This window comes from Danio rerio, chromosome 3 (genome assembly GCF_049306965.1).
Source record: "Danio rerio strain Tuebingen ecotype United States chromosome 3, GRCz12tu, whole genome shotgun sequence".
Taxonomy (NCBI): domain Eukaryota; kingdom Metazoa; phylum Chordata; class Actinopteri; order Cypriniformes; family Danionidae; genus Danio; species Danio rerio.
Genome location: NC_133178.1, coordinates 7055966 through 7070430, shown reverse-complemented (window position 1 = coordinate 7070430; position 14465 = coordinate 7055966). Strand labels below are relative to the sequence as shown.

Sequence of the window (14465 nt, the reverse complement as noted above, 5' to 3'; positions counted from 1 at the left end):
ATCAAATAAAAAATATATTCATTTATTAATTTTTCTTCAGCTTGGTCCTTTTATCAGGGGTCGCCACAGCAGAATAAACCGACAATTTATTTTGCATGTGTTTTACACATGAAATGCGTTTATGCGTTCAGAAATTAGTTATGAATAATTAATTAACCCTCTCTATCGCCACTAACTAATTAACTAACTAACTAAATGAAGGAATGCACAAATGAACAAATGATTGAATGAATCAACAAAAAATAAAAAAGCTAATAATTTATTTGACTATTTTAGTAGTAAAATAAAATAAAATAATGAATAAAAAACAATGTTAATTAATAAATAAACTAATAGAAATCTATCTGATTAAATCAGATCAAATAAAAAAATCTAATGAAAATATTAAATTCAATTAAAGCAAATTAAATATGAAGTCAAATATGTAATCAAATAAAATAAAATTAATTATGTTAATTTTCAGAAATAAATATGAATATGTAATTTAACTAAGCTAAATAAATGAATAAATAAATAAAAAATAATAATAAATTAACAAACCCTCTCAAGTAAATGAAGGAATGCACAAATGAATAAACAAACAAAAAAATGATGTTCCAGTGTAAAAGTAAATTATGAATTATATTTCATAATTTATATATATATATATATATATATATATATATATATATATATATAAAAATATATCGCACACGAGTAGCAGTGCGATATGGCTGTATATCAGCACTGGTGGGAGGCGTGCATTGGCACAAGGCCGCAGGCCGAGTGCCTTAGTGCCCCCACCAGATATAAAAAAAAAAAAATAATGCACTTTTGCATGCACCAATTAAATTTATTCCAATTGCAATTAGGATGCAACTATTTAAATCTAAAATAACTATTTTAATTATTTAAAAATATTTAGAAAATATCAGAAAAAAAATAACCAGGTAAAAAGTTACACATAACTTGAAATTTGATATCTGAAATCGGGTTTTCGAAACCTGTATTTCTCTTAGGCCCAATCCCAATTCCACCCCTTAGCCATTGCCCTTCCCCCTTATTTCACATGAAGGGGGCAGGGGTGTCACAATTCTCTTTAGCTTGAAGGCGTAGGGGCTAAGGAGAAGGGCTAGATACCCCTCGAAAGAGAATTTTTTTAGAATCACACTAGAATTCTAGACTTTTCTAGAATCACACCAACCACAACGGCAGCACAGCTGCACCCGGAAGAAAGAAGATCCACAAATTAGTGTTTTTTTTTGTTTGTTTTTTTGTCATTATTATACATTTTTCCAACAAACAAGCACATGTTTTAATATATTCATAACAGTGTTCGTGTTTTATCGTCATGCTTAAAAAAAAAGGCTAAAATTAAAAACGGCTAAATTTCGTTTTTCTTTTCTTTTCTTTTCTTTTTTGCCATTTTCAAAAATAAACACCTTATGCAATTTGATGCATCAAATACACTCCATATAAAAATACCACAAGGAGTACCACTGCGATTCAATACATGTTTTTTCTTGTCACACCAAATCATTCTGTGTTGCGAAATCAACTCAAATGTACACACCATTTATTGAGCATTAACCAGTTCTTTGATTCTGAATGTTGTGCTCAAGTGAAGTAATTCTTTCCCTGCAACATTGCTGAGCTTTTACTACACACACACAAGTATGAGAATCTGCCACCGCAGGGGGTGAACTGAGCATGCTCAGTAGCAGAGAGCGAACGCAACTTTCCCACCAAACTAATTAATCTCTATCACTGCTCCATTAGGCCTGGTTAAAACAATTAGCATCTGCAGTGCGCTAGCCAGGGAAAACCCTAGCATTGAACGCCACGCTCACGCCGGGGAGTTAATGTGTTTGTGTGTGCGTCTGTGATTGAGCCCTCCGCAGAATGTGCATTCATTTGAATAAATTGATAGATTTCAGCCTACAGTTTCACACTGATGCTGATTGGATGAGCAATGATGTTAAACCGTTAGCAGGAACTGAAGAGAAGAGTCGTCACAGAGAGATCCTAAGTGTTACTACGCTCGCTTTTTGTTTTTAGTATCAATGTTGTCTTGATGCAACTTGTAAAATGATTTTAGATAACAGTAGGTCTGTACGTTAATTGTGGAGAGCTTGTTTAGATCATTTGATGAGTACAAAACCACCAACCTAATGGGCATCTTGATGTCAAAACAAATATCAAACTGACATTGACATCTCAAAAATGCAAATTGTTTGATCTCAAAACCATGACGTCTGTTTGACATCCGCTCATTGATGCACTTTTGACCACCAAAATAAAGAGTGTCATAGCTTGTTTGGCATGCTGTCCCGGGAGAGAGCCCTGAGCTCAGGAGATCCTCAAGCCCTGAGCTCAGGAGATCCTCGAGACCTAAGCTCCAACCCCCCCTTTTCTCAGAGTGAGGGCAAATTGAGCTCAGGTTGATCTCGAAACCCCCCCGCTGCTGAGGCCAAGGCGAACTTCCTGAGAGTAAGACATTATAAAAAAAAGATTTATGCTTATTTAATCTATAATATAGAGCTCATTTGGATGGTGGGAGAAAACTGGGGAACCCGGTGGAAACCCACGTGGACACGGGGCGAACATGCATACCCCGCACAGAAATACAAGATGGCCCAGTGAGGACCCAACGACATTGGTATTCTAGCTGTGAGGCAACAGTAAAGGTGGAAGAAGAAGAGGAGGGGGGTTTCTTCCAGAAGAAAATAGTTGTAGAAAGGAAATGAGAATATATATAGTGACTGATGCTGCGTTCACACCGTCAAGCGCGAGTGATTTACATGTTAAGTCAATGCAAACCCGCGAATAGACATCCTGCGGCGCGATACGCGTGAATGACGCTGCGCGAATGACACAAATTGCGCGAATGGCGCGGGGCGAATTGAGCGTTTGACGCGCTTAATGAGCGTTTCACGCAAATCTCTCGAATTTGAAAATCTGAACTTCAGCGTACATTCACGCCACGTTAACCAATCAGAAGCTTGCTCTTGTGGGGGCGTGATTGTGATGTAGAACCTGTTGTCGGTGTTCCGAGGGAAATCCTCCAGCCTTCACCGACAACAGTGCATCAAACTCGACTTGGCTCAGTCAGAAGCACCGCTGAAAGTCTCCGTCATCCAGGTTCAGTTTCTAGGGGGGTTTATAAGCTCACAGAGCTGGATGCACCTCTGAAAGGATGTAGTGGACTCAGACATGACCCTAAACGTATCAACGCTGTTTTTCAGTCTTCATAAAGCACATAAACACTGTTATTTTCTTCATAAAATCTATGTTAGCCATTTAGCTATGAAGCTAGAGTCTTCGGGCAGACAGAAGCCCTGCCCATCATGTGAATCCGCATCTGTTCTGAAGTGAATTTGACACGCGAATGAAGCGGGGTTTGACGCGAATGAAGCGAGTAAACTCAAATGTTCACGCGGCTATTTACGCGCGAATAGCGCGATTTATCCCCGCGTTCCGCTTCTGGTGTGAACACAGCATTAGGATCCTCTGATTGGAGGATCATGATTAGTTAATGTGGACCAGCTGGATCAATAATGCGCACATGCTCCTCTTGAAATTAAACTCTCGTTTGAAATGAAACTTCACTTAAACAAACAAAATAATTGTTGAATTTTGAGTGTAATGTCAGGAACTTTTTTAATAAATATGTTTTTTAATAGAAAATATTTTAATAGAATAAAATATATATTTTATTGCTAATAATGCAAATAAATGTATTATATAATAATGGATCAATTAGGTAATAATGCAAGTAGATTCAAATGTGTTTATCCAATAAACAAATAAATAAAAAAAACATACAGTGCTATGTAGAATAAAAAAGAAATGAGCCAATTACTGAGGAAATATAGCTACTATTTAAACTAAACAGAATTTAAATTAATTGTTTGAAATCTGCCCTTATAAGCATGTGTTACAACCAGGGGCGGCACGTCCATAGAGGCGACCTAGGTGGCTGCCTAGAGCGGCAGAATAGAGTGGGCGGCATCCCCGACACTACCCTCACCACCCGCACACTCAGTTATATTCGCTCGTAGGGCGGCAGAATAGAGAGGGCGGCATCCCCAACACCGTGCCCTCAGTTATATCTGTGTCTAGTATGGTAGAATAGAGAGGGTGGCGTCCTGGACACTACCCACGGCGCCCTCAGTTATATCCGCATCTAGTGCGGTAGAATAGAGAGGGCGGCATCTCCGACACTACCCTCACCACCCGCGCCCTCAGTTATATCCACTTGTAGGGCGACAGAATAGAGAGGGCGGTGTCCCCGACCCTACCCACCGCGCCCTAGGTTATATCCACGTCTAGTGTGGTAGAATAGAGAGTGTGGCGTCCCCGACACTACCCTCACCACCCGCGCACTCACTTATATCGGCGTCTAGGGCGGCAGAATAGAGAGGGCGGCATCCCCAACACCGTGCCCTCAGTTACATCTGCGTCTAGTACGGTAGAATAGAGAGGGTGGCGTCCTGGACACTACCCACGGCGCCCTCAGTTATATCCGCATCTAGTGAGGTAGAATAGAGAGGGCGGCATCTCCGACACTACCCTCACCACCCGCGCCCTCAGTTATATCCACTTGTCGGGCGGCAGAATAGAGAGGGCGGTGTCCCCGACCCTACCCACTGCGCCCTCGGTTATATCCACGTCTAGTGCGAAAGAATAGAGAGTGTGGCGTCCCCGACACTACCCTCACCACCCGCGCCCTCACTTATATCGGCGTCTAGGGTTGCAGAATAGAGAGGCCGGCGTCCCCAACACCGTGCCCTCAGTTATATCTGTGTCTAGTACGGTAGAATAGAGAGGGTGGCGTCCTGGACACTACCCACGGCGCCCTCAGTTATATCCGCATCTAGTGAGGTAGAATAGAGAGGGCGGCATCTCCGACACTACCCTCACCACCCGCGCCCTCAGTTATATCCACTTGTCGGGCGGCAGAATAGAGAGGGCGGTGTCCCCGACCCTACCCACTGCGCCCTCGGTTATATCCACGTCTAGTGCGGAAGAATAGAGAGTGTGGCGTCCCCGACACTACCCTCACCACCCGCGCCCTCACTTATATCGGCGTCTAGGGTTGCAGAATAGAGAGGCCGGCGTCCCCAACACCGTGCCCTCAGTTATATCTGTGTCTAGTACGGTAGAATAGAGAGGGTGGCGTCCTGGACACTACCCACGGGGCCCTCAGTTATATCCGCATCTAGTGCGGTAGAATAGAGAGGGCGGCATCTCCGACACTACCCTCACCACCCGCGCCCTCAGTTATATCCACCTGTAGGGCGGCAGAATAGAGAGGGCGTTGTCCCCGACCCTACCCACCGCGCCCTCGGTTATATCCGCGTCTAGTGCGGTAGAATAGAGAGTGCGGCATCTCCGACACTACCCTCACCACCCGCGCCCTCACTTATATCGGTGTCTAGGGTTGCAGAATAGAGAGGGCGGCATCCGCAACAGCACCCCCCACCCCTTCACGTTAGGGTTGAGGGCGGTGTTACCGTTCTTGCCTAGAGCGGCAGTTTAGCTTGCTCCGGCCCTTGTTACAACTTGCCCGGCAGGTGGTGGGGTACATACAGTAGTAACATTTTTACTCTTGGTACTTTTGAAAATACTGCACAGAAACCATAAGTCCGGCAATCATAATTTCAGTGCTCATTTGTAGGAGAAGCTGGTGTGTTGTTGGTAAAAAGATAAGGTATGTCTAACCCCATTACTTTGTTCATTGTTTGGCCAAAACCAAAAAGTGTTATTTTGTGCCCTGCTCTCCCCCAAGAGTTATCCATTAGGTATATATATTTATATATATATATATATATATATATATATATATATATATATATATATATATATATATATATATATATATATAGGAAAATAATGTGATTCTGACTGAATGTGGTGGGGGTAAAGCGATAAAAAAGTTGATATTGATATTTCTGATTATTAGCAGCCATAGTTTAAAACTATTTTCTGAAATTCTCGAACAGAAATAATAGATGACTAGGAAGCAGTAACCTCAAGCTGAAGTCACTATTAACTCTTTATTTAATGTCATTGCTATTTAGTAGCAACTGCTGAGTTTTCTAATGTTCTCATCGGTCAGTTTACTTCCCTCAGGACATCGCTCTTAATGCAGATGAATTCTTTGTGACTCTTTGCATCTCCTGTCTAGCGACCCTTTCTTCCTCAAAATCTGAATCCCACACAAACGACTAATTAGCATTAGCATAAACAGACTGCCTTGACCCCTTCACGCTGTTTTGTAGTCCGTCTCTGTAAACAAACAGCGCTTGCTCTTGATCCTATTAGCTCTCCCAGTGTTGTATCTCTCCATCTGACACGCGCTCGCAGAGATTTTATTTTCTACCGCAGTGGCCAAATGATGGCGATGCAGCATACTTGACAGGGTAATTACTTTTAATGAAATAATACGGCCATCGCAGGCATCAATTAAAAGCCGCGCGCTCATTAGAGAGGTTTGCGCTCATCCCTCATCCCTCCATTTTCTAACGATCCAAACAGCACGAAGCTAAATCGAAGATTGGTGAATGTTCCCCCCCCCCTTGGGAGTGAACGAAGACAACAAAAACAAGATGTAGAGAGAGGGGGAAAAGAGCTTGTCGTCAGGAACTGACAGAAAAACACACATTTCTTAAAAATAAACTAATAAAATGTGTCTGTAATTAAGTCCCTTTTTTTCCATCTCAGGACCACTCTATGGCAGGGTTATTCAATTAGTTTGTCACGAGGGCCGGTTCATGAAAAGCATCTCAAACGAAGGGCCGGAGAGATATGACTTGCTTTTATGTGATAACACAACTACATATAAGAGCCCATATGCTGTATTTCTCCTCCTTAAGACACCCACGTTGGCTTTTTCTACATTAAAATGTGAATATATTGTATTTTGAAACTACATAATATCAGTGCATTGTACGATAGACTTTTTTTTTTTTTTTACAAACGTATTCAAATGTATTTCAGAGCACAACAAAAGCAGTGCATTGCTGAAGTAGGCCTTTTCTACATTCAGACGCATCCATATCCTATTTTTTTAAGTTGCATTACAATTAGGGATGCAACAATTATAGATTTTGGTTGTACGTTTACATAGTCTGAAGAATAATCATTGGTTCACGGTTATCACGTCTAATGTAAATTCAAGTTTTGTATTAGGTAAGTAGCTATTTAGGTTGTGGTGGATAGCAATGTAATGGGCTGGCTAAAGTTCATCCAGGCAGTTGTTTTTTGGAGAATAAAGCCCTTCAGCCTTATAGAACAGTGCTCCTCTTCTCAGAGTTTATTCTGGCACTACAACTGCCTGGATGTACATTATCCCGTACTTAGATTTCACAGTATATCTCACACAACAGACTTCTCATGATGTTAAAAACCTCATACTGCAAAATTAATAAACCCTCAACACATAGACATTAAGAAACGTTTGATGAAAACTCATCTGATTCTCTGGGAAAATGTGCCCTGGTGTACATTTTTAAAACCCGGAAAATATGTGCTCGTTTAGCATTTGTTTAGCACTTGTTTCTGCATTTTATGTGTTAAACAAGCACTATGGGGCGCTGCCACTGAAGGTTGACCTATTTTAGGGCATTCATTTTTGCAGTAATGTACACATCGCTCTCTTATGGATTTATGAGAAATGGCACGTATGAGAAAACGTGCTCAAGTAACGTATTTGAGATTGTTCAAAATGTACATGACACCCTCTAGTGGATTTGCGAAAACAAAAACTGCAAGAAGACGTAGTCCAGGGTACATATTTGTCGGTTCTTAGAAATATAGCCCTGAAAACATATTTCTAATCAACCTGGGTTGGATAGACCTCACTTAAAGAAAAATTAAAGCTCACACCACAGGCTTCTCATGAGAGAGCTCATCCCAGAGACTGCTCAGAGACGCCTAATAACGCTTCAAAAAATGATTACAGCTACAGAATTGCAAAAGTTTTTTTTTTTTTTTTTTTGCCATTCTTAACTTGTGAAAAAAAACAATGTTTTGTGTCTGATTTTATGTGTTATGGCAAGTAGCAATATAATAAGCTGGATAAAGTACATCCAAGCGGATGATTTTACAGAATAAAGCTCTTCAGTCTTATACTGCAGTCCTCCGATTCACAACAGGCTGTAAATAAACCTGTCAAGCTTTATCCTGTAATTACAACAACCTGGATGTACTCAACCCGTACTTAAATATTGCAGTATATCTCACACAACAGACTTCTCATGATGTTATTAACCTCATACTGCAAACTTAATCAACCCTCATTATATAGACTTTAAGAAAATTTCATATGAAAACTCTTATCTGATTCTCAATGGGAAAATGTGCCCTGGTCTAAATTAAGAACCAAGAAATATGTGCTCGCTGCAACACACTGGTTGCATTTTATGTCTAAAACGAGCACTATGGGGTGCTGCTGCTGACGCTTTAATAATTTTAAGACATTTGTTTTCGCAGTAATGTATACAGTGCCCTCTGGTGGATTTACAAGAAATGGCATGTATGAGAAAACATGCTCAAGTAATGTAGTTCAGATTGTCCAAAATGTACATGGCACCCTCTAGTGGATTTGCGAAAACAAAAACTGCAAGAAGACGTAGTCCAGGGTACATATTTGTCGGTTCTCAAAAATATAGCCCTGGGAACATATTTCCAATGAGCCTGGATTGGATAGACCTCACTTAAAGAAATAAAAAACTCACACCACAGGCTTCTCAGAGATGCTTAATAGTGCTTCTGAATGTGATTACAGCAACAGAATTGCGAAAGTTTTTTTGCCAATCTAAACTTGTGTAAAAGTTCTGTTATGAAGCCTGAAGTGGGAAGCATCTAACATGTCCTGTGTGTTATGTAATGTCCATGATCTTATTATTTCATCCCAGGTTTCAAGCTCCACTTTCTCATGGACGCAGATGGCCCTAATCGATTTATCTCTCTCTTTCTTATTCCCATCTTCATCTCGCTTTTCCTCTCGCTCTCTCTTTCTCTGCAGCAATTCGGGAAGATCTTAGACGTGGAGATTATCTTTAATGAAAGAGGATCAAAGGTATGAATGATGCTTGCTTTCTTCTCCTCTCCGTTTGTGTAGCCACGATCTGCTTCCTTCTCTTCTGAACCCTTTATTGGCTTAGAGACGGCGACTTGATCCTCCTCGAGCCAGATTAAAGACTATAAAGTCAAAGAACAAAACAGACATGACAGTGCACATACTCAGAGCAGGGGTCAGCCGTCTCGCGGCTCACAACGCTTCATGCTTAATCCACTGTTTGCTGCTGACTTGAGTCTTTGCTCGGCTTGTACGTGTGAACATAATTCAGGTAATGTCAATAAATCTGCTCTTTTCCTTCCAAGGCCTTTACAACATGCTCGGATAAGAGTCATATAGAAAGATGAGTGAGAGTCAGATTGACCGTTTCTGATGTTGGATTTGTTTTTGAAAATAATTTTGGAATGTTTAGCATTCAGAAGTCCAGCATTTTCAAACAAATGCACCTAAAATAAAGATAAAATTAACTGTTTTTATTGTTATAGGAATAGCTCACCCCAAAATTTACTCACCCTCAAGGATTTCCAAAGCTTTATGAGTTTCTTTTTTTCTGTTGAGCACAAAAGAAGATATTTTGAAGAATGTTAGAAACGTGTAACTGTTGACTTTCATAGTAGGAAAAACAAATACTATGGAAGTCAATAGTTACAGGTGTGCAATATTTTTCAAAATATTTTTGTTGTAAACTGAAGGTTGCGTAAATCATGACAGAATTTTAGTTTTTTGGGTGAACTGTTCCTTTAACTGAACGTAAAATCTATTTAAAAAGGCTTGGTGTAAATACAATTTAGTGTAATAAATTGAAATATCAGATTTATTTTTGGGTACACATTGCAATTGTTGCCTTGTTAGTTAACGAAATTGTCAAGTAGTAAAATTTGACGAGTGGAAATGTGTAAAAAAACAAAGCCAATCTTAAACATGTATAATAAACGAAAATAAATAGTTTTTAACATTGTTTTTTTATAGAAAGAATAAAAACGGCACATTTTGGACCAAAACAACACATTAAAAAATAGACAATGAAGTCAATTTAAAGCATGCTAAATGTTAAAAATGATAAATTCAAAAAATGCTTTGGGATAGATTCTAATGAAGTAAATAAAGTCAAGTCAACATGCTTCAAAACAAACAAACAAACAAACAAACAAACAAACATTTTATAAGAATTGTCATTTTCATCTAGGTTTTCAGCAGAAGTTATATTATTGAAAACTTTTGACCCCTGAATATTTAACGTGGACATTTATGTTTAAAATCTGACCACAAATATGTGCTTGCTGGTACACAATGGCTGCATTTTATGTGTAAAATGAGCATTATGGGCTGACGGCTTACCTATTTTAAGATGTTAATTTTTGCAGTAATATACAGAGCGGCCACTGGTGGACTTACAAGAAAGGGCACATATAAGAAAACATGCTCAAGTAACATATTTGAGATTGTACAATTGTACACTGCGCCCTTTAGTGGATTTGTGAATTAAAAAAACTGCAAGAAGACGTAGCCCAGGGTACATACTTGTTGGTTCTCATAAATGTAGCCCTGGGAACATATTTCCAATGAGCCTGGGTTGGATAGACCTCACTTAAAGCAAATAGTATGTAAATAATAAATAAATGCCAAAAATGTTTGGGATAGATTGTAATGAAGTAAATAAAGAGCTTTAACCTTATTTTTCCACCAAGTCGACATGCATTAAAACAAGCAATCAAATAAGAATTGTCATTTTCATCTGGGTTTTCTGCAGAATTTGTATTATTGAAAGCTTTTGAAATCTGATTATTTAACGTATACGTTTACGTTTAAACTCTACGTTTAGTCTGAGCAGAAATATGTGCTTGCTGGTACACAAAAAACAGAAGATGTTAAAGGCAAAGCACAAGTAATGTAGAAGAAAGCATTTAAGTGGAAATGTCTAAAAAATAAAACCAAACTTAAACTTGTATGAAAATAAATAGTTTTTAATATTGCTTTAAAAAAAAAAGAATAAAAATAGCATGTTTTGGTACAAAAAACACATAAAAAAATAGACAATGATGTAAATTTAAATGTCAAGTAAAAATAAACAGTATGTAAATGATAGTTAAATGCCAAAAATGTTTGGGATAGATTACAATCAAGTAAATATAGTCAACATCCCCCCCCCAAAAAAATAAAATAAAATAAAAATGTAATAAGAATTGTCATTTTCATCTGGGTTTTCAGCAGAAGTTGAATTATTGAAAACTGTTTCTGATTATTTAACTGAAATCTGATTATTAAACATGAACGTTTATGTTTAAACTGACCAGAAATATGTGCTTGCTGGTCCACAAAAACATAAGATGATAAAGGCAAAGCACATGTAGTGAAGAAAGCATCCAAAATATAGTTTTTACTTAATTTATTGCACTTTATATTTTTTATTTTCAGTTACAAATCTAAATTAGATACGATATTTATCTTTAAAAAAAGTTTGTTAAAATAATTTTTTGTTCCCCTCAGTGACACCTACACCAAACTTAACAGTTAGCTATATTCTAAATGTTTTACTGCAGAGTTTTTATTTTAAAAGGTTGATTTATACAACTTTTCTAGATATATTACAATACATATATTTAATGTGTTTTTTTCTATTAAAAATAGATTTTTCTCCACTTCAGTTTCACCTACATACACCAAACTTAACAGTTTTATTCATATCTATATAAGGGATTTTACAGTTTTTTTCATACTTAATTTTGTATGATTTCTCTAACATTTTATTCCTCAAATAACACAATGGTCAATATTCAATTGAATTCATTTTTATTTCTAAGCGCTTTTACAATGTAGATTGTGTCAAAGCAGCCTAACATAGAATTTCTAGTAAATTGTAACTGTGTCAGTTCAGTTCAGTGTGGTTTAAGTTTCACGGATGAAAGTCCAAACACTGAAGAGCAAACCCATCGATGAGCAGCTCCACAAGTCCCGAGTTATTCCTTCAGTAAAAAAATAGCTCTAATATATAAACAAAATGTACCCATGTTAAAATAATCAAATTTTAGATTCAAATTCTGTTCTAAAAGTTTGCGCGCATTTAAAAAAAAATCTCAGGGAGTTAAAAGGTATGCCAACATTTTAAATGTTCATATGTCCATAAAATTTGTGCGGTATTTCTGTAGATTTCAGCCACAAAACACAGTTAAAGTGTATTTCAACAGTTTTATTTTCAACTCAACAGTTGAATTCATATCATAAGTACTTAACCCACAATATTTACATATTTAAACTGGAATACATAATGTATATTTAAAGTGAATTGGATTAAACTTACTTTTTTTATTTAAAAATGAAAAACACCTCACATATAAATAGACAATACAATGTTACTTTTATTAATCTGTAGTGTGTTGATTTGAAACACTGAAAGTGAACATGCAGGTTTTTTCCGGCAGTCAGTGTGTGTGGATGGCGTGTGATAATTCCTCCGTCCCCGACAGCTAGATAAGATGAAGATGACATCGCTTTCTGCTCAAGCAACCATTCACTGTGGTGTGCCCTACAAAGCCCATTACCCATGATGCCTTGCTTTCCCCACCACCCAGCGTGGCTGTATAATGAACCCCCCGGCCCATTAATAAACAATCTATTTTCTAAGAAGCAGCCATTTGCATTCAATATGTTTGTCCCTGTTGAAAAATAGGCTGTCTCTTTTTTTACCCCTGCGTGTAAGCTAATTATTGCATGATAAAACAGCGGAGGAGAGAAGACGCGGTCATGTGAGATGTCCACGGGATTCATTCGGCCCTCTGTTGATCTTGTGTCTGTCTGATGGATAATTTTGTGAAGCAGAAGGTGCTGAAGTTCCTGTGTGAAAGTCTCCTGTGTTTATTGAGCCTTTGGGCTGATTGAAGACTCTTTCTGTATTATACAAACACTGTTTTGCAGTCAATCATCTGTAGCTCCGCCCCCTCTTGATTACTATCGGCCACTGAGTCATCATGATGAACACAGATCATCTTTTTGTCAAGTGATAGTTCAATCAAAATGAAAATTCTGTCATCGTTTGCGTTTCATTCACATGCGTTTCTTCTGTTGAATAAAGGAGAAGATATTTTGAAAAATGTTTTGAAAAATTGACTTTAACACTATTTGTTTTCCCTACCATGGAAGTCAATATTTAGAGGCATCCAGCTTTTTTTTTAAATATTGACAGAAGAAAGAAATTCATAAAGGTTTGGAACCATTTAAGTGAGTGGTCAGTAAAATTAGCTTAATCCATTTGTTTAATTGGTTGAAAATAGCTGGGATTGTGCGATTGTAAATGTGGGCAAATGTGAATAAACTGTATTTCAATAAATAAATGATTTTTAAAAAATAAATAAAGAAACATTTTGTACAGTATATTAACATTTTATGAAGTATGACCCACATTGAATTCATGTCATACGCATTTAACCTACAATATTTAAGTATTTAAACTCCAATGCTAATGTTTTAAGTACAATTTATTAAAATGTAATTTTCTCCACTTCTTTGTCACTTAAATGCACCAAATTTAACAGTTTTATTTGTATCTATATTTTGAGCATTTTACTGCTGGAATTGGTCATATATAATTTTGCCTGATTTATACAGTATAATTTATGTAGGTTACAACTATAGTACATACTGTATATTTAAAAAATATGTTTTTTCTCCACTTCAGTGTTACATAGAGACACTAAATTTAAGTGTTTTATTTATATCTATATTCTGAAGGATTTTACTGTGGGGTTTGTTCATATATTATTTTACCTGATTTATACAGTATTTTTTTTCTATAGATCACAACTACACTACATACTGTATATCTTATTAAAATTATATTTTTCTCCACTTCAGTGTCACTTAAAGAAACCAAATTTAACAGTTGTATTCATGTCTAAATTCTAAAGGACTCTACTGTGAGGTTTGTTTATATATTATTTTACCTAATTTATACAGTATTATTGCGATAAATTAGATTACAGCTACAATAAATACGTTATAATTAATTAAAATAAGATTTTTCTCCACTTCAATGCAACTTACATACACCAAGTGTAACAGTTTTTTTCATATCTATATTCTGAAGGATTTTACTGTGGGGTTTGTTCAAATATTAGTTTACCTAATTTATACAGTATTATTTCGATAGATTATAGGTACAATACATACGTTATACTTAATTAAAATAAGATTTTTCTCCACTTCAATGTAACTTACATACACCAAATGTAACAGTTTTATTCATATCAATATTTTGAAGGATTGTACTGTGGGGTTTGTTCAAATATTAGTTTACCTAATTTATACAGTACTATTTCGGTAGATTATAGGTACAATACATACGTTATATTTAAGTAAAATTAGATTTTTCTCCACTTCAGTGTGACTCACTCCCACCAAACTTAAC

The 14465-nt window shown here is 37.2% G+C and overlaps 1 protein-coding gene across 34 annotated transcripts in view; it reads left to right on the top strand.

The window, feature by feature from the left end:
* Positions 1–14465, top strand: part of rbfox3b (RNA binding fox-1 homolog 3b) — a 584742-nt gene that overhangs the window by 516805 nt on the left and 53472 nt on the right. For all 34 annotated transcript variants that reach the window (XM_073944090.1, XM_073944087.1, XM_073944077.1 and 31 more), the window contains one exon: positions 9011–9064. In XM_073944090.1, coding sequence (XP_073800191.1) covers positions 9011–9064 — 54 coding nt within the window. The remainder of the gene's footprint in view (positions 1–9010; positions 9065–14465) is intronic.